This window comes from Pavona decussata, unplaced genomic scaffold, assembly GCF_977016875.1.
Source record: "Pavona decussata unplaced genomic scaffold, jaPavDecu1.1 SCAFFOLD_72, whole genome shotgun sequence".
In the NCBI taxonomy this organism is placed as follows: domain Eukaryota; kingdom Metazoa; phylum Cnidaria; class Anthozoa; order Scleractinia; family Agariciidae; genus Pavona; species Pavona decussata.
The window spans coordinates 2581533-2602854 of record NW_028145491.1 but is presented as its reverse complement, the minus strand read 5'-3'; the positions used below and the strand labels follow the sequence as shown (position 1 = coordinate 2602854).

At 37.2% G+C, this 21322-nt stretch overlaps 1 protein-coding gene across 2 annotated transcripts in view; it reads left to right on the top strand.

Moving 5' to 3' along the window:
* LOC146476958 (semaphorin-4A-like) overlaps window positions 1-21056 on the top strand; it is a 36549-nt gene extending 15493 nt beyond the window's left edge. Inside the window, exons 9-28 of one of the 2 annotated variants that reach the window (XM_085114060.1) lie at window positions 2666-2748; window positions 5005-5040; window positions 6162-6273; window positions 6700-6769; window positions 7164-7332; window positions 8023-8150; window positions 8935-9008; window positions 9542-9624; window positions 10122-10157; window positions 10539-10615; window positions 11907-11984; window positions 12567-12619; window positions 12944-13222; window positions 13610-13849; window positions 14350-14459; window positions 14716-14774; window positions 15882-16042; window positions 17131-17208; window positions 17922-17948; window positions 18467-21056. In XM_085114060.1, the coding sequence (XP_084970186.1) occupies window positions 2666-2748; window positions 5005-5040; window positions 6162-6273; window positions 6700-6769; window positions 7164-7332; window positions 8023-8150; window positions 8935-9008; window positions 9542-9624; window positions 10122-10157; window positions 10539-10615; window positions 11907-11984; window positions 12567-12619; window positions 12944-13222; window positions 13610-13849; window positions 14350-14459; window positions 14716-14774; window positions 15882-16042; window positions 17131-17208; window positions 17922-17948; window positions 18467-18915 (2402 nt within the window). In that variant the 3' untranslated portion in view covers window positions 18916-21056. The remainder of the gene's footprint in view (window positions 1-2665; window positions 2749-5004; window positions 5041-6161; window positions 6274-6699; window positions 6770-7163; window positions 7333-8022; window positions 8151-8934; window positions 9009-9541; window positions 9625-10121; window positions 10158-10538; window positions 10616-11906; window positions 11985-12566; window positions 12620-12943; window positions 13223-13609; window positions 13850-14349; window positions 14460-14715; window positions 14775-15881; window positions 16043-17130; window positions 17209-17921; window positions 17949-18466) is intronic. The other variant, XM_085114061.1, reaches the window with a different exon arrangement.
* Window positions 21057-21322: the final 266 nt, after the last annotated feature.

The following is a 21322-nucleotide window of genomic DNA, read 5'->3' as shown; positions in this document are numbered from 1 at the left end:
CAAGAAGAACATATTTGTGAACAATATACAAGGAATTTCAATTGCCGCACTTTTCGTATTGTCATATTAGAGTATGGATACGGGAAAGGCGCAACAGGTGTATATCAGGAAAAAGATAGACAAATGAATACCATGCAGATCAGTGAGTCGGGGTAAAAAATAACAACTTGCATGTTCACACTGTTGTAACGCTTAAGAAACGATGAGCTTTATTTCACTTTCAAAGAGTTCAAAACGTGGTGTTTTGTTTATTAAATCGGATATGCCATCCGCTGCCCACAAGGTCTGTTGTTTACATAGAAATCGTGTTATACTGTGAGCGCGCGGCTCTGAAAGCAAAGGTGGTTTGTGGCGGCAAATGAGGTTCTCGACAACCAAGGAATAATCCCCTCGGTTTTCTGCAATGCGATTTATACAGCCCTGTCTAAAGGTCGAGGAAAATTCCGGAATATTTATTTGTATGGAACTGCCAATTCTGGAAAGACTTTTATGTTATCGCCATTGAAAATAATTTATAACACGTTCTGTAATCCAGCAACGGGCTCCTTCGCATGGGTTGGCGCGGAACAAGCAGAAGTCATTCTTTTGAATGACTTTCAGTGGAATCCAACAATAATCGCGTGGGCTGATCTTCTCCAGGCGCTATAGGGCGATACAATCCATTTACCCGCACCAAAGAACTTTTGTTTAAGATATATTGAACTAACGCGCGACACGCCTTTTTTTGCTACATCGGATGCCCCGATTGTTTTCATTAGAGCCGGTGCAATAGATCAGACAAACACAAACATGATGGACATTAGATGGTCTTTTTTCCGGTTCTGGAAGCCCATTTCACAGAGTGAACAGCGAGAAATCGCGTCCTGTGCACATTGTTTTGCACGATTCATTCTAGAGAATTCTAGCAATGTTTACATTGCTGACTGACGGTGACATGATGCTCGCGACAATACTCAGTAACGTTTGCATTCATTTCGCATCAATGAAGAACAGTGTTTAAAAATAAACTATGGCCGGCTACTCTTGTTGAGTATATAAAAACAATTGTTGTATAATGCGCTCCAAAGGAACGTGTCTGAATAGAGTTTACAACATTACTCAGTAAATTGAATGTTTTATATAAAGAGCTAATTAATAGCTTTCTTTTCTTGTGCTTTTACTGAGTACTGAGTTGAAAATGCGCAATAACTCATATAATGAAAGAAATAGTTTCTTCAAACTAAAGAAAACATACATACTTTCTAAATTTGTGTTCATTTAATGTCAAATACGTTTTCAATTTGCATAAATCTCCACTATTTAAAGTGAGTATTGTAGTGAGTAATGTTCACTTCTTTACGTCAACAAAATGCAAATGTCACGCATGTGATAAACTTCTCGTTGTCATGAGTTTTACAAAGTGACAATTACTATTTACACAAGCATTTTCCTCAGATAGCATGAAAATGAAGTTACACTTTACACGCTTTAGAAATTCACAGAATATACTGAAGTGTAAATAATAAAGCATGTTCAGTTTTCACAGTTTCGCATTGCGTGATTAATATTTGGTTCTACCGCCTTTAGAGGCAAGGATAGCTTCTATCCTTTTGTTCAAACTGGCAATTGTGTTATCTATAGTTTCAGTACAAATACAATCAAAAGCTCTTAAAACTCTAGCTTGAAATTCCTCCCTTGACCACGTTAACAGCACTTTTTCCCAACTAGTCGTTTCCAGACAATGCAGGTCAAAAGTGTTGGGACACTTAGCGAGATACTACTGAAATAATCTCCCCCCACCCCCTCCCCCCCAAGCAATGTTGAGATTTGACACTACAACACAGATTTCAACAAAAATACTGTTTATCTGCATCTTCCAACATTGTTTGGGGGGGAGGGGGGTGGTACGCTCCAATTGTGACCCCAAAAAGCCAACTTTACTTGGAATACATGATTATTGGACAGGTGTCCCAACTACTTTTGACCTGCATTGTAGGTTCTTTGTAGCATAAATACATGCCATTGATCATTTGGTAGAAAGGTAGTCAGAATCTGTAGCGGAACCTTCCCAGAGCTTCCAGCCCTTTAAAACTGGCTTACAGTGGAACTCTGTCAAAACTACCTGTTATCCACCCAATCATACAAATCTTCATGGAGACAAATAGGAGAGGGGTGGTTATGGAAAGATAAATGGTGTGAGAGTGAAGGTGGTTGAGGAGTGTTTACGAGGCTTTCATCAAGCCTTGAAGGAACTTTCTCCTCCACTAGGGGTGTTGATGGTTGTCAACTGTACAAGATCCCTGGTGTGCTTTAACAAGTCTTGTAAGGGTTATTTCATTGTTGTAAGCTTTACTATTTGAAGTGGCCTCCTGAATGTTGCATGCAAAAAATGCAAAAAATCAAGATAGAGTCACTGCGCAAAATTTTGAGATAGAAACAAACATTTCTTGTGGGTTTTTTTGGCTCATGCAATTTTACATTACTTTTGATAGAAATTTTGATTCATTCAGCTGAAGCATGTATGCGCACCACTAGCTTTAAGTCAAAGTTACTGTCTGAGTAGTTGTTGACAAAAATAGCTGGTTACTGCCATGTTTTTGTACTAAAATAAACTTTGTTTTCCAAAAATAATATAATTTTGAATGACAATCACATTTACTGAGCAACTTTCTATTTTTCTCTTCAGATGCTAACTTTGTATCATCATTTCAATATAAGGACAATTTTGTGTACTTTTTTCTGAGAGAGACAGCAGTAGAGAAAGGCAAGGTGAGTAAACAGTCTAAAGGGCTACAAGTATAATTCCAAAAAGAGTTGAGACAGTCTTGGGAAAGTGCAATAATTTTAGGACATTTTCATATTCAATCCTTGTTTGCCCACACTCACTCACTCACTCTCTCTCTGATTAACCCAGCACATAGACTAAGTATTACAAAAGTGCGACTTGGGGTTCGTTCATTGCGTATACAAACCGGGAAATATGAAAATAGAGGGACGTCAATCCCGGTAGAAGAAGGAACATGCTTAATCTACATAGAGGATAAACAGCATTTCTTGGTGTATTGCCAAGGACCGTATGATTAACATAACTTAGACATGAACTCCATTTTTTCATTTCAAAACCCGATGCTTTTTTCACCAACTTAACTTATGATGTTGACAAAACTAGTATTATTGTAAATGTTGTAAATGGTTTGAACCCAGGAGTCATGTCATAAGTACGTAAATTATGATCATTCGGGTGAGTGTAGTCCTGAGAAGGACTGTTTGTGGTGACTTTGACTGACGTTTCGACAACCTGAGCGGAAGTCATCCTCAGAGTCAAGTGAATTGTGGAACATCATTAGATGGTATATACGTCTCTGGTTGTTAACCTGATCGGTCAACGAAGTCGAGATGTTATTGGTCGTTTGTCAGTAAGCCGTGATGTTATTGGCTGTGAAGACTGTAAAAAGTGATTGGTGCGTTTTGATCCGTCTTTTGTTAGTCAAAAAGTCAGTGGGTCTATTGTTAGTAAAATGTCTATTGTTTGTCTGCTTCGTTGTTGTTGTCAATAAGTCGTTTGTATGGTGCAGATAGTTGTAGGCAACGGTTGAGTGGCGTTTGTTCTAAGTTAGTAAACCAGCTTTCCAGAGTGAGTCGTTGATAGTAATTTGTACTGTAGGTAATGCACTTGGCAGAGTCCCAGTCGATTCTGTGGTTTGTTTGTAAATGGTGCTCAGCGATGTGATTGTTGATATCACCATTTCTAGTTGCTCGTTAGTATAGGTATTTACCTACCCTAGACAAAGAAAATACTTCTAAAATAGTGAGTAAATATACTCATCAAATGTTCCAGAAGAGAGAAGAGATACTCAAATCAAAATGGAAAAATTTTAATGAATTATTGTTTTACTGTTTTTATATCAATTACACCCTGTATATTAATATTGGTTTAGTTAATTCGTTATCCCAGTTATAAAACATTGACCCCTTTTATTGTGCAGTTCCAGAAAATATCCATACTCCCCCCATGGAAGGTTTTTGTTTTGTACCCCCCATCCCCCCAGGAAATTCCAGTTTAGCTTCATACTTTGCTTCTAAAATTTTGACTTTTAAGACCCCCCTCCCCCTAGGAATTTCTGATGACCTTCCATGGGATGGGTATGGATTTTTTCTGGAACTACACAAATTGTAAGTAGACTCTCTTTGGAGAGTATGAGGCAATAATGATATACTGTTAACTATGACTGTTACATGTGAGACCGATTGATCTGCTGTTAAGTTAGACCTCTTTCATTTATTTTGTCCTCTGCCAAGTTGGTTTTGGCCCTCTCCTCATTGTACTGTCAATTGGAGTCCATCTAAGGGCAGTTTGAGATATACATGTATGTTCCAAGAGCATTCTTAGTACATACATTTAGGTGAGCCATCTGAGGCTCTGCTTCTCTATTTCTGTGACAATACTCTGGCAGCCTGTCCTCATATAGGCCCCCTCCTCATCAATGTTGTTTGATTTTAAGGAGATTTGCCTTTATGAATATTGATTATGAATACAGTAAAAACCCGCGTGTAAGAACCTACTTTTTTAGAGTTTGGCAAAACAGGTTCTTATATTTTGGGGTACTTACTGGCATTTTAGGCTAAGTAGGTTCTTAATTAGGTTCTTAATTTTTACGGAGTAGAAAATACTGTAATGAGCTGCAAGATGATACAGGCATGGAACACTTAAACCAAGACTAAGATTACATACAAATGATACATTCTTTTAATTGTAGCCGAATTGTTTTATAACAACAGTTCACATTTAACATACATTGTGCATTTTTAGTTTCACTGTGTAATTTTTTGATCTCTAAAGACAACCTTTTTGGTAAAATATTATAAATAAAATAGTTAAACCCCGCATATAAGAACCTGTTGGAATTTTTTTGGCTAAACAGGTTCTTATATTTTGGGGTATTAAAGTAGCAAATTTCTGCCAGGAGGTTCTTAATTTTCTAGGTTCTTACACGCGGGTTTTAACTGTATTGTTTCTATCCACAGGGTATAATTTATGCAAGAGTTGCAAGAGTTTGTAAGGTATATATTACTTCGTTTAGAAAAAAAAGCTGTATTAAGCTCCCAGGGGGATTATTTATTTTCAGGCCTTAGGATGGAGGATGGGGAGGCTTATTTCAAATCATGAGTTCTGAACAAAACTAGAGTTAGCTTTAATTCCAAAATGTTATCACACAACTATTGGAGAAAGCTTATCTGTCCTTCAATGAATGTAAGCAAAACTTTGTCTGTATTGAAATTGTTCTAACCAATTTCAGGTGTGAACTTGTCTGAATTGTTTGTGTGTGAGAACAGGACAGTATTCCATACAAAGCTTTTTAATCAGTATTTGCCCTTGAAGTTAATGTTCCGGTCAAGTTTGCTAACTTTTTTTAAACCAAGACTGAACTGTAGTAACTAGGCATTTGGTTGGAAGAGAGAGAGAGAACTGGAGACAAGTAGTTTTATCCCCAGCAGAGACACAGTGGTTAGGCATTTATTTACCACTGTAATACTCAAAGAAAAACATGGCATTTTTTTCTACTTTGTTGACAATTTGTAACTTTTAAAGAGACAGACATTTGGCATTACTGCAGACACCTTTGTGGTACATTGGAGATTCCTTTGTCTGTTGACCTTCAGCTGTCCCAGAAAGGTGGCTGTAATTTGCTTAACCATCTGTTAACAAAGACCGTTTAACACATAACAAATTGAAAACAACTCCTGTAAGAGCCACCAAACTTGCAAAAGTAGTGACAACATGTAGTTCTCAATAATTCTCTTATATAGTTTAATGCAGAATTTATCAATGTTTACCTGAAATTTACTTAATTTATATTCGTCTTAAAAGGGGGCAATTTATGGAAATTTAAAGAAATTGTTTTAGATGTTCCCAGAGATAAGCCATGAGCTTGATTGTGAGTAAAATTGTTTAGTTAGCTTATCTGGTGGTTTTTATGGTATTTACATTGCACACTACATTATTTATTGCTTGTTGAGTTTGTTGTTGTAAATTGTTGTTACAAGAGTTGAGAACTTAAACGGCGATACTCTCCTGAAGCTATGATTATGCTGCTTCCTGCACTTAACAAAAAGCTATGGATGAACTTTGAATATTGGTAATGATTACTGTTTTTTTTTTAACTGATCACTTTGCATTGCAGTATGATGAAGGTGCTGGCCGATATGCCCTGAAAGGCAAATTTACATCATTTGTGAAGACCAGAATGATATGCTCAGTCCCTGGAGAAATGCCATTTGATTACGATCAAATTCGTAAGTGTTTAACCAAGCGCTACTTTTCTTTTCTGTTTTGATTTATCCAGATTGGCACAATACAATTTACACACCATGCACAATGTATAGATTTTTCATTTACAGTTTTGAATGAAATTGTAGCCTGGCTTCACTTGATCCTAATTTCTTTTCTTCAACAATTTCATCGTTTTTCTACCATCCTAAGTTAGTGTTAAGTTACACTTAATGTAGTTCTCTTGTTTAGTACTGTTTCAACTTTCATCATCAACATTTGAATTCAAAATTTGTTCTTAAAGTGTAATTAATCATAATTAAATAAATTAATTTTGTTCTCAAAATTTTTGTTCTCTTTTGTTCCTGAAACGTCCTGACATATCATAGTTATATATGCTGTCAAAATATTTTTTTCCTACTCACTAAGCCTTAATCCCTTTGGATTTACAGAAGCTGCCATTGAATCTACTGATCCTAAAACAAGTGAAGACTTTGTTTATGGAATCTTTACCACACCAGAGTAAGTCAATGAGTGAATGCCCATGCGTATAGCTGGCATTTCAGAAGGAGTGTCTGTTTTGGTTCAGAAAGGCAGTGAACTTAGAAAGAAAGTAGTCATGTGCAGTTGTTAATAGTTAGTATTAAGTACACTGAAAATGAACAAAGCCTGTTAGGCTCCCATGCACTTGTTTCTGGAAGGGAAGGTTGGAACTGGAGTGGACTGTTGTATGAGAATTAACTAGACCAGTTCTAGACCTTTGTTCTCACAGATAGAGTTGCACCCCTTAGATAGAATGCAAAATAATGTTAGGTTTTAAAAAAAGTGGTTAAAAAGTGGTCTTGTTCACGTTTCATAGAAAATTAAATAATGATTTATGCAAGTCCAAATAAGTTCTATATTCTTTTCAATTTAGACTTGGAGTACTTGGGTCAGCTGTTTGCAGGTTCAGTATGAAATCTGTTGTGGAATTGTTTGATAAGAGCCAGTACTTGGAGAGGACAAACATCAAAGGGCATGATGGTGTTCAAGTTTGGAAGGCAGTGTCTCCACAGAATTTGACTTTGGTTCCTGGAAGGCCAAAGGTAAGGCTGAATATATGGCTTGGCTTGGAGTATTAACCCAAATATGTCAAGTGACAGCATGAATGTTGTATTTATTCTTGGTAGAGATGCATGAAGGTTAGCAATTCATTGGCAATGAATGCAAAGAGACCTTAATTTACTAGAAAGCCCTATTTTTCTACCCTCCCCCCCTCCCCCATTCCTGAAGCCATTGGAAATTCTAAGGGATAGGAAGGTTCTGAAAAGCCAAAGTGTTTAAAGGAACATATGAAGCTAAATTGTAATTTCCAGAGTGCTGGTCAGGAGCCAAACCAGAAAAACGTTCTTGTGGCGGAGGTGCAGCTTAGCATAACTATTAACACACTATGACTTCAATGGCTCTCAAACATGGCATGATTGGTCCTTTGTGTCTGTTACCATAGACCTGGAATAACTATAGTCTGTGAACATGTTTTGAAAGAAGTTAATTGTCCAAATGCTACAAAGAATTCTCTTATCCATATCAAACCCTAGTTTTATTCAAGCTTCCGTTACAGACAACTTGCTTTGGGTGCAAAAGTCAACTTCAAATATTTTGTGGCCAGTAATACCATTTTTGATACTGAATGAAGACCTGTTGGTATCTTCATGCTAACACATAGGTGCAAATGATAGTATAATTATATTAAACAATTATTTAATAATAATATTATAATATTATTGTATTTTTAGTGTAATAGCGGCCTTGATACCAAGAATTACCCATTTGCCACCAGTCGATTTGCTGTGGAACACACTCTATTGGCTGATCCACTTTTATCTAATCCAGCGAAGCCTCTGTTTACTCGAGCTGACACAAGGTAACTGGACAGTGTTTAATTCAGTATAATTTTAAAATGGCAACCTACACTTACAATGGGACTGTCCTGAGTATGGTTTGCTTTGGTGTCCATTCTTTTAGCAAAACCACTATAATCCATACAATTGTACATTTTCTGAGAACTGAATAAGTACGTACATGTATTGTGACTAATTCCTTTAGGAAGCGATAGAATTTTTTTTTTCAGAAATGAGGTTTTCTTGAAACTAAATTTTGTCAGAAATTAAGTTACAAGCTCACCAAGAACAAACATGTATTTGCTTCTTTTTATGTTTGCAGAACAGAAATTAGTGTTCTGGAAAATAATACTTCTTTTTATTAAGGTTACAGTAGTTAATGCTCAGAGAAAAAAAAGGCAACTTAAATTAATGAGAATTTTTAAAATTCATATTAAGTTGAATGAGTTAATTTCCTTTAATGCGGTGAATGCAGTTTCCTGCTCCATTCAAACAACTTACCAGCAATATCAACAGCGCAAACAGACAAAAGTCAAATCAAGATTCACAAAAGCTGACGATTCATTGTTTCGACTCTTCACAGCCAATGACATCATGGCTTGATAAGTAACCAATCAGCTCAATAAACAGATACGTAAATACCATCAACTGATGATGAACAAACCACTTGACTCTGGTTTTGACCTCTGCTTACTTGATGAAATGTCAGTCAATGTCGCCAACAAATGAATCCTTTCGAGAATTTAACTTACTAACACTAAACTGTTTTATTTCTGTGAGGTCAAATTGGTTTTTGTTTTCTTGTAGATTTACTGGGCTTGTGGTGGATCAGGCCAAGGGCGAAAATGGAGCTTTTGTTCCTGTTATGTTCATTTCTTCAGGTGTGACATCAAGTCTATTAATTTTTTGCTTTAATTAACATGTGACTATAGAATGCAGGACATGTGATTTGTTTGTAACGATTAAGCTCTGGCAATTTGCCTTTCCTTATCATTTTGGGTTGTAAAAGTTGCATCTGAAACATTGAGAATTTATATGGCAAACTAAAGGTTGGATTCGGTAAACTGAGCAATTTAGACCATGTGTCTTAGAAAGTATCCTAAAAACTGTAAGCAAAATTCACAAAAATTATCAACTGCTATGAATTGTTAGTGACAAATCTGAGCACATCATTGCATTTGGACTTGGCTCCTAACTTAAGGTGAAACTTTGTTAACTAATTAATGACATTGTCAGTTAATTGGCACTCGTTACAGTGTACGTATTCTACCCTGCATTTTAACATATTTTTATTACTCCAATTTCCATTATTCAGACATAAACCTTTTTTTCTTTATAACAGCATGTCTTGTGTCAAGGCTAAAATTTCCTTCCTGTAATGTAATTAATTTGAAATAATTCTGTCCTTTTCCAGATAACGGCACTGTGTTCAAGGTTTTTAACAACATGTCTGGTGATCACAATCCTGTTATTGTTGAACAGATCAACATTTTTGAGGTAAAATATTAATGCAAATTTAAAACAGAATTCTCTACTGTGTAAAATTTCAAATCATAGAGTTTGCTTGCCTGCTTTCATGTAATGTGGTGTAATGGGAGAGTGAAAATAAATTACTCAAACAAAATGCCAAAGGTGAAACACTACTCTGTTCATAAAATTGTCTCAAAGGGTCGTGTTTGTTAAATAGAAGGAAGATCCTCACAGTTAAAGAAAGCCTGAAAAATTCAGGCTTGAACGGGAGTGCCGTGCTCTACCAAGTGAGCTATCAAGCCAACTGGGAGCTGGTCGTATTGTGAGTTCGTAATATACCCGTGAAGGATGAATAAATGAATATGAGTATATGAACACGTTTCAACTGCAGGTGAAAGATTAATTAGAAGAAAGATCTTCGCAGCTATTAAGTATGCTTGTATTTTGTTTGTATTATTTAATAAAGGTGTTCTCCCTTTATATTTCAATGGAATGTTCACCTTTTTTACTCTTTTTTTTGGCAGAAACCAGATCCTATCTATACAATGAAACTTTATAAGGTGAGCTGTGAGTGAGTAATGTTAAAATTAACCTTCCTGGTGCTCTAAAATAATGTTTTGTAAAAAGATCACTGAAGTGTTTAAGATTTAAACTGAATATCACACACGCTGTTTAATTACTGTAATATTACTAGTTGTCATCACTATGAAAGAGAATGTGTAACCGTTCTGGTATTTAATGGTTGGTGATTTTTCAGATGTAGACTTTGTAAGTCATTACATAATTTAGTATTTATATCAGAAGATATTTATCCTGAAGAAAAAATGATTGTGTACTTTGTAAATTACTTGGAAATTTAGCAATTATATTAGCTGCAAAGTATAGCTATTTCCTTTAGTTTTGGAAAGTTCTAAATTTTTTGACTTGTGTTTTACCATCAGGGTTCTGTGTATATTGGAAGCAAATCCAGTGCAGTGAAGCTCCCTGTTCAACATTGCAGTCGATACCAGACATGCAGGTAAATATTAGTATTTATAATTCATCAAGATTTTTTTGCATGACTATGATTGGTCAAAATACATGTACATCACACAACACAATATTCCCCAACTAAAACTAGAACAAATCTAATGATATTCCCCAATATTATTAACTCCAAGTTTTCAAGCTAAATTTGCTTAAATGCAGTGAAAGACATTATCTAAAAACTTCAACTGAATGAAGGATGAGTATTCATTCTTCGAACAAATGAAGACACAAAACATACTTGTAGAAAAGCGACCAGAGAACACTTAAAAGTTAGCCTGTCAGGTTCTCTAACATCTTACAGCAAAAATGTTTGAAGGATAACATGAAAGATGCATGGATATTTGTGCTTGGACATTATCTGCTCCTTGAAGGTCATAGTTTTCCTTGAACTTCGCTTTGAGCAGAAGACTGCTTCTAGGAACAACTATTGTCAGCGGACAAATATCCATGCGTATCTTCATGCCAAATAAAATGTTCTTGTGTTTGTACATTGTATAGTGCATTTATCATTAACACTGCAATTATGGCATTTGGGTTTTTGATTTTAATTGTCTTGTCCCTTTGTAAGTTATGCAATTCAGCCTCACCAGACTGCAATGTATTTACGTACAGTATTTTTAATAAACTACCCATCCGTCCACCACATTGTTTGCCATTAACCAGCTGTTGACAGTGAGTGCTGTTTTAGTTTAATTGAAACTTAATTTGAAAAATGCAAATGGGAAATCTCAGGGGAAAGATGGTGTTGTGAACTGTTATTGCTCAAAAGATATTTGCCACTGACTTGTGCGTTCTTTGAAGGCAATACAGTACTCCCCTAAAGTTAATGATGCAATAGCACCATGGCATACCCTAATTTGGTCGAATTTTGTTTGCATTGCAACAAGCAGAATTTCGTTTTGTTTGAAGGGAACTCGTAATTCTTTTGTGAAGAACAATTTCTCTGACTTGTTCTCTTACTCTCTACTCAGAGCACATGCTTATATTCTAAGAAACTTCAGTTGTAACGACATTTTAGTTCTTTTTTACTGTGGTATCTGTAGTTTCTTAGTTCAATTGGTAACCAGTATTGCTTTAGCTACCTACCAGAAAATAATACAGTGGAATCTCGGTTATTTGAACCCTCAATTTTTCGACTCTCCCGATTCTTGGAACCAAAAGTTGTTTCCCTTGCATTTGCTTCGGTTAGATTTTTACACTTCCGATTATTCGAACCAAATTCAGGGTTTTTGTTTTGTTTAGTTTTATATTAAATCAGGATGTTTGTTTTCTTTATGTAGGACTTGTGTCTCTAGTTTTGATCCTTACTGTGGTTGGAGTAATAACAAATGCACAACATTTGAAAAGAAACAAGGAAGGTATGTCACAATATTGTATTTTATGGAATAGAGTGCTCTCTTGCTATGTTACACTGGGATAGCATGTTGCAAATTCTGTTTCTCCCGGTCGAATTTCCAGTCCTTAAAGCTGTGTAACTGTAGATCAGAATTTAGTTTCTTGTGTTCATTGTTGTAACCTTTGTCTATCTAAAAGCTTGAATTATCAAATCATGATCGCTTATTTAAAATATTTGTGCTTTAAAGGTGTACTGTTTACATCTCAATGCCAGTTATAACAAGCAATGACGGAGAAATCCCTTTTTGAGAATCTGGCACTGTCAGTGACATGCGACATAAAGTCTTTGGCAATTCACCCATTAGGGAAACCTGTGTCCCTTTTATTTTCCCAGTACACACTTTATTAATTAATCATGTTAAATGTAAAACTTGCATCACAAGAGGGTAGGTGCTTTTCTGTTCCTACAAAAATACTCCACACTCTTAACAAGCATACGTTGATCAAGTATTGTGTTACTGTCTCATGATATACCAAGGTGACAGTATGTGGTTTCCTTGTGTATAATTTTAATACGAAATAACTTTTTGCCTTCCGTTTAACAGTAACTGGGCACAGGATATTACTCATGGAAACTTTACTAAAGTTTGCCCTGAAGGTAAGAGTAATTCCTTTACTGTTCTCCTTAGTAGCAAACCCTTGTCCTTAACAGATCCTTTTAAAGTAGCTTCCAATAGCAGTTACCAGCGCTGACTGCTATTTAGCCTCCTACGTTCTTTTGGCTCGTCACGCAATCTTTCTTCCCCAACGTTCGTTGGGAGGAAAGATTGCGTGACGAGCCAAAAGAACGTCTGCGAGGGATTGCTAAATAGCAGTCAGCACTGGTGACCATCTAGATAGATAAGAATTTGTGACTTATTGTAAACACTACAATCAAAGTATTCAAACAGATGTTTTCCTTCATTTTATCTCACCACTTTAGAACCTCCATCATGTTCACTGGTGGTTGTCAAGGAGCAGGTGGGGGGTACAACTTCTCTGGCCTGTCAAGGGGAGCGTGGAATACCACTTCCTAAAGTCACTAAGTGGACAAAAGACTCCAAAGCTGTTACTGTTGGTGCAGATTATCAGATCAATCCAGGAAAAACAGAGTATCAGGGACTTCTGGAAATACACAACTTTGGAATAAACAACCTTGGAGTTTACAGGTGTTTTGTGGCCAATAAACTGGGCTCTTCCTCATGTGCCATGAATATCAGCGGTGAGCAGAAATTGCCTTGTGAACGGTCATGGTGTTTGTAGATTGATGACAGCTACGATGATATTGTGGACAAATGAATACCAATGAGTTTTTTTTTTTTGGTAAAATAAAAGGTTAAAAATCTGGGAAAAGTATTTTTTATGATAGATTATGTTGCAGATGGCTTTAACCTTCATTATTACATGGAAGACTGCTGGAGCTTTGAAAATTTAATTGAAACATCGTTGATGTGATGGCAACTTTTATGCGAGTTTGCTTATGATTTATCTTCCAGTTTATTTTGTTTTTACAACCTATGTACCGGCATTTTCAGATTTCCGTTAGGTTATAGAAAGCGATATTGTTTGTTGTTGAGAATGTAACTATTTTATTTACTATCGCTTTCAGGAACATTACCAGTTATCACATCTTCTCTGGTAAAGATCAATCATACATCCTTGTTTGTCTGTGAAGCCACTGGTCTTCCCACCCCACGCGTTGCTATCTACAAAGTGATTGGCGGCAGTACCAAGCACGTGATTAACTCACACCAAGTTCCAATCGCCACAGATTCTGGAGAGCGCTCTTATTACTGTGTTGCGCAGAATGACTTTGGGTCATCGTTTGGGAAGACTTTCAACATATACGGTACATAAAATTTTTATACATATTTCGTAACACACAGGAGAAATGGTCGGGTTTTTTTTCTTTTTCCTTTCTTCTCCTCGTTAATGGTCACTCATAACCCGGTTATGCCTCTAGCCCACAATTACATTCCAAGGTAGATATTTTCAAAAACGTTGCTAAAAATGGAGATTATAAAAACTGTGGAAAACCGCGTTCATGTGTTGAAGGCAAAAACGGAGGATTTTCTTGTAGCAAACGATATGGAACAACTTCGAAAGAAGTCTCTAGTAAATAGGGTTTTGGATCGTTGGAAAAGCGAATGAAAACGCATACATTTGGTCCAAAAGCGCGTTTTTAAAAAATCTGTTTTCAAGTTAAATCAATCGAAAACGGATGCGTGTGGACAAAAAATGGGAGAAACCAGGACTTGAAGCACGGGACTTGGGATGAAAAATCCTACGTACTAATAAACGTCTGGCATCTCCTGTTACAGTGAGGATATCATCATGTCTTTTTAACAGATAAGCAAGTTAAGGCTGAGTTGAGACTCACAAGTGAAGAGTGGAGTTCAGAGCTTTCCGATGAGAAGTCAGAAAAATACAAAATCTTGGCAGATAAAGTCAGAACTGCGGTATGTTTGTAATGCTGTACGTGCGACCTTTGTTTGTAACGCTCCTCCATTCATTTATCAATTATGTTTGCTTTGAGTTGGTGCAAAGTGCTGAGGCGGACTTTTGACTTGGTTTTGCCAAGTGTTGTGAAGTTAAGTTGTGATTGATATTTTCCCGGTTACTGTTGAGATAAAAGCCACCTGGGAAAGTTCATTATGTAGTGATTACAGTGATATCGTTTTTGTACTGATTACATGTGTGGCTCAATGTTTTCAGGTGAGAGACAGCTTTTCCAAGAACCCTGCCTTTGTTGGTTTTAAGGAGATTTCATTCAGGTGTAGTAACATGAAATACTTGCCTATCGAGCAACTGATTGGTTGGCGTTGTGCTTTTAAAACCACTGAGACTGCCACTCAGTCCATATTTTATCGTAAGTGAGTCGGGCGAAATACAGCGAGATGAAAACCAGTTGAACGTGATGAGCCAGGCATTTCCATTTCAGTCACCTTATGGCCTGCAGTGTTGGTACGCAGTTAAAGCCCTGTCTACACGAGCAATTTTTATATGGCAATTTTTATGTGGCAATTTTTATTTGCCCCCGTAGATGATGAGAAATGACCAATTTTTATGTGACAACTGCATTTGCTGAAAAGTTGGCGTGTTAGTTTTTATATGGCAAATAAAAATTGCCACATAAAAAAAAAAATTGTCCGTGTAGACGAGATGCCACATAAAATGTGACAATTTTTTCAACTTCATCTGTAGAACACAGTCCCTACAGTCCCTAACATTTGCGCATCCAGCGTGGCGCTATCTTGCTTTTTGCCTTTCCATGGTCATCTCCGCTGTGCGAAATTATTACTGACGCAAATTAACAACAAATATTTGTCGAGCCATCTACACGGGAAAATAAGAATTGCCGCATACAGTTGCCACATAAAAATTGTTCGTGTAGACGGGGCTTTAGTTTTAACAGGATAAGGGAGTTAGTTTCAAACAAACTGTGGTGCTGCGTCGGTGGGGAATGGAAACTAATGTGCTGATGAGGGTAATTTGCACTAATGCAAATTTGTTTTTACGTAACCCGCCGTGCTGCACCCACTGGAAATAACAACATAGGTTCGACTTTCCCTGAGCTATCAGCAGATTTAAGAATTCAGCGACACATTAGGCTGTCCCCCAAAACCCCACCCGAAGAAACGAAAAATATAAGTCATCTTATTCTAGATGTTGTTAAGATTTCAGAACTCTTAGGTGTTTACAGAACTTAGTGATAATTGTAATTTACAGTTTGTTGTTGGTCTCACCCATTTCCCGACAAATGAGTGCCGTGCAATGTACGATTAAAACGAACAGTTTCTAGCCACAATTAGTTTAAAATGTTAAGTGGGGAGAAATAAGCAAAGCCAATTACATATGTTCCTTGTGTCCTGTATTCACAGTAAAGGAAGTGTAATCTGTAAACTGACACTGAACTTTGCTGCTGATCCTTTGGACACAAGCGATGAGCTGTTGACAGACTTGCAAGCTGAAGTATTTACTGGTAAAGTGGGGCTCTTCACTGTGGATAAGTCTCATGTACTTAACACCGAGCCCAAAGTTGGTAAGATGATTCTAATTTTGCACGCTTACAGATGATTTATGATTTTTTTGTGGTGGTGGGGCGTGTTATCCTGTTCGATTTTCGTTCTCCTTTATCGAATTATGAAACAGAGAAAAGTCATTGTTTTGGAAAATTGCAAGCCAAACACAAATAAAAACCATAGAATATATTGCAAGAGTGAATGCTTTACTTAGCCTGGTATACAGATGTGCGTGGCTCTCCTGCACGTTTCTTTCCCCATGACAAACCCAAACATAGTCTGCACCGCAGGAAATGAGCCTATACCGTGTCTTCTTTGATCTCTTTTATATGGGAAGGTAACCTCAATGAAGAAATGAATTTATACTCAGCATTTTCTAATTATAACAAAAGCCAGGAAGAATTTGAACAGCGTGAACCAGACCCAGAGTGACTGATGAATCGTTACACGCTGTTCACAGTTGCCTTTCATGTTCCGTGATATAAATACTGATACAATTTTGTTGTGGTAAAATTTCTGAAAGATAATTAAACATGCATGAATAGCTATAATCCAACTTTGTCTCGAGCTATCATTGTCCTGCCTTACTACCCTGCCTACCTCTTTGTACAAAAGGTCTTGTTTTCATGCCATTGTTGGCCTAGACTATGAGTTGTCCGTTCTTTAGCGAAACACGCCTACGTGTACGGAACTACCTGTAGTCTATTGTCGGCCAGCAAAAAATTACTGAAATTGTCTTGTTGAATCACTGAAGGAAATCCACACTTCTCGTCATGCGAATTTGATCTTAATGGGTTGGTCTGTAAGGGAAAGTGGTTGATGTTTAATCGTAGTTGCTGTTACAATTCATTTGTGTTTTATCCATATCACGCAGCTTCCATTCATCTCTTGCGTTCTTGCTGTACAGCTCCACCGAAGCATTTCTTTATATCCTTGCCTTGCTACATCAGTATCGTTTGAGTGAATTCCAAATCATCACGAACACCATATACCGCTGCTAGTTATGAATAATACAAGTTGAAAATGCATGCCGAAGTTAAAGAAATTCTGAAAGAAGCGGCACAGGCCCGCAAAAACTGACTGTTTTGTGCCCATACATTGATTTCAGAACTAACAACCAACCGGCCGGTTTTTAGTACTGATCAGGTGACGAGTGGTAGAACCCCAACTACTCCACAGATCCAAGGTAATCCCTGCCTCTTGAGTGGCGCACGAGCTATGGAAGCTGCGTGTGACGTGTGATTTATTTTATTATTTATTTCTAATATTATTTGTGATTTTGATCTTTTGACTTCACATTTGAACAACGCGACAACAAGACCATTGATAGGTATATGTTAATTGAGGAGCTGATTTTGGCGAAAAAGTGATTGGCTAAACCTTTATGAATAATCGAACAGACACTATGAAACTGTTTCAGCTTCCCAAAGGTTTCGCCAAGGGTGGCTTCGGAGTTTGTGAAAGCGTAGCTTAGCTCTCCCCAGAGCCAGTTTTGCTGCTCGTGAAATTGCAATACGTCGGTAGATCATCTTCAATTGTGCAATAGCCTGCCTCTCTCTGTCAGTGGATGATTTTTCGTTATGAAGTGCACAGTAGCGTAGCATTAATCTCTTTAAAACTACTTGCCATACAATTTTTTGTCGATGTTGTAGGCAAGAGCGGGAGGTACGAAAACTAAAAGGCGATTTGCTTTGGTTTATTCCTTGGTAACAATTGCATTAATAAAAAATACTTGTTTAGTGATATTCTCAGTGTTAACGAAAGATAATCGTAACGCAATTTTGCATCAATTTTCTTATTCATCTTTCTTATTTTGGATGTGACTCTCACTTGGCGTCACTTTATGCCCTGTCAATGCATCTCTTCAGATAATTTAAAAGGTCATTGTGTTTTTTTCAGAACCAACTCCAGCGCCAGATAAACAAGGTAGGTAATGAATCCTATGTGTCCAAGAGGACAAAAATTTGTCGTTTTGTGTTAGAATTAGTGAATACCATCAAATGATTTCCTGTAACGAAGCCGTCATATTTTGCATGGTGTAGATTTCCTATTCTTGACCGTAAACAGTTGAATGTCTAAGCATTCATTGGGCGTCATGACTTTGACACCTAAAGATTAAGATACGTCATTACCCGGCGTCGTTCTCCAGACTTATTAGGTCAAAATATGAACCAGAGCAAGAAGCATGTAGAGTTTTTAATAACTCAGTGGGTTAAGTGAATACAATACAATGCTATACCCTGGGAATAATGATTGACACAGTTGTGAGAGCGTTTGTCCCCTAGCAGTGTGTCCCGGGTTTGATAGGCAGGCTTGACATCATCTACTTGTCAGTTATTCATTCCCGCTCTGTTTACTCACCACGTTTGTTGTTACTATGCTACTAGTAATCCAGCAGAGTGTAGATATATGTAAGTTTAACAGTGGCTTATTTTTGTGTTTAGAACGCATGGATAGCGGCTTGTTTGCCGTGGCTGTGGTGACTGCCATATTGTTAAGCCTTATTTTGGGATTTGTGCTTGGAGTGAAGTTTCACCGTCAGGTTATAACTCGCTGCAAAGGATCATCTGGTGATCCGGATTCTTGTGATGGGGCAAAATCCAGAACAATTGAAGGAGTAAAGTATACCCAGTCCCCACCCAGAGACGAACAACACACAAGAAACAAGAACGAAACGCAAAGCAAGAAAAATCTGTTGAAAAAGAAACGAGCTGCAACGGATGAGAATGCGGACGGAAGCGATAGCGATACCTCTGCTGCTGGTAAAATTGGTAAAGAAGACCGCACACCATCAAGCTCTCCTGATAAGTCCATATCACCGTCTGTATCTATAGGAAGATTTGAAAGCAAGAAACCCACACTAAATAATGGCAAAATATCGGACGTATGTTAGATAGCTACCTAGCGGAAGCAAAACGCGCTTAGCAGTTATTAGCGCCAAGAAAATCTGATTATTGGTACTTCTGGCTGCTGAAAATGTTAACGTGAGTGAGCAAAATGCTGCAATGGTGGGCAGTCAAGGAGCAGGCTGCTAATACGCCGCATCGGTAAAATTAAACCCACTCCACGGTGTGTGACTGGTTGCGTTGGTTCGTTATTTTTTCGTGGGACTGTGCGTTTGTGTCGCATACAGCTGTATCAGTTAGGTGCGTGATCTACCGAGTTTCAGCTTGTTGCATAACAGTTTCTATTCGTGCCGCAGACTTTTGAAAGCGTAAAAGAAAGAACTGTTCAACAGCAATACAACAGTTCAGTTATTATACTACAAGAAAAACGCTGGATTACTAAAACAGGTGCAGTGTTATACAGTAATTAACATTGGAAGGTTTGTAAACATTTATACTGTACACAGTTTTTCAAGCCTTACCGTCTGTCAAAGGAAGCACCAATGTGCACGTGGAGCAAACAACTAAATCAAGTCAACTAGCGATATTTATATTATTATAGTTTATATTATAAATATGTATATAGACTTTGTACGTGTTAGCTCTGTATCAGAGATTAGGTTGTATAAGGGGGTTTATCTCGCTGCTTCTCTTTACTCGCAGGTAGGGGAAAGAAGGAAAGGGATTTGCCTTGCACCAAATAGCTTGTGGAGCGAAGTTTTCCAGTCTCCATTCTGCACGGTCATGTCCAAGACAAACGACTAATTGATATGAATTTCACAGAAATTGCGTTTTGAAAATGGCAATGTCATGGAGATGAATTAGTAGTCGAAAATGTTCGGTGTTTTTTGTTATTATTTTATTAGTTTTATAGTCTTTTTGAAAGTTTTCATATTTTAACAAACGAAAAATGTTCTACAGTAAAAATGTTGAATAGTAAAAATTGCAATTGATATTGAAAAAGACAAAGAGCCCATACTCGTTTTTTTCTCTGGTATGCGCGGGTGCACGAAATTGGCTTGGCCCGTCGAATTTCCGCGCGACACTTGTCGTGAATATCATTTCTTGTTTGACTTTCTTAATATCTGCTTCTGCGTCAATAACCAACAGTAGGTGACCGCGTTGAATGGAGATTTTATTTGTTTCCCAGGATTATGCATTTGTCGCTTGTCTCAATATAGTCACTTACTTATTATTCTATTTATCGTACGTTTGTATCAAATAAAAATGGGGAGGAGGAACTATTTTTTGCCCAAGCTTTGTATTAAATAGATAAAACACAAATAGATTTGATGTATTTTGATAACGTTAAGTCGAATATCAAAAGTCACAAAGTGTGACGAAGACAATTTAGAAGAGTGTGATTAGAAGAGATTTTAGAGATAGAAGGGAGTGATTTCACAAACCCTTGAAATAGCTACTGGCAAGGCATACTTGGTAAGCTTCTGCTACTAGACAGTCCTAGAGTATTGTCAATGGTTATGAGAAATCGCTCTAATATGCCGGTAAACTTAGTAGATTTGCACTATTCTGTAGTTAGTTAGCCTTCTTACGGACGTCTTCTCGTTTTCTGCGTGAAGCAGAGAAAATAGCAGACGTCTGCACGCTGGCTGTAGTGAGTGAGTGTGGCGGGTCACGAACAGGCAACAATACGCCTAACCATATCCCTTAGAACCACACACTATGGCCCTTTGGTAATGGTACTAATGGAGTACTGGTTTATATTTTTGTGAACCTTTTTGTCGTCCCAGCTACTGTTTGAATACTTTTTCGTGTTGTTGCTTGTTTTGGTCCTTTGTTTTTGTTCTCATGCATTGTTTGAGTCGCTTGTTTCCACTTAGAAGAAAAATATAATTAAATGACACCAGAGGAAATCCAAACACATACGTCAGGTTACAATGGACCTTTTGCACGTTTTTCGTTCGGTTCCTGTTTGATTTTGTAGGCTTTAATACGTTATACTATCAAAGACATGATCTGTGAATTAAGAATCTACTCGATTTTAATGCTGTATTAAACTATTTAAAATAATGCGTGACCTCCAATCAAATATAGAAAATGGTTTAAATGTAGATATGTACGATTTGATAAAAAAAAAAAAGCTGAAATATAGTGAATTGACAATTAAACACAAACATTGATTATTTTATTGGTGTGAAGTTGTCTTTTTGATGGTCGGGGGAGGAAAATAAGTGGACAATCTCGTGGAACTAAATTTTGTGTTGTCTCTAGCCATATATCCACCGACACGTTCCTCTGACATAGGAAGAAAATTGACGTCCGAACGTAGGCGGAGTATTCGATAAACTACGGAACATTTAGTTTGTAAGGCCCAACTTTGCTCTCTAAAAAGGAAGCTCCACACAGTTCTTCTGGCCTTGGAGTGGATCTTTTCAAAATTTCACGTAGAAGACA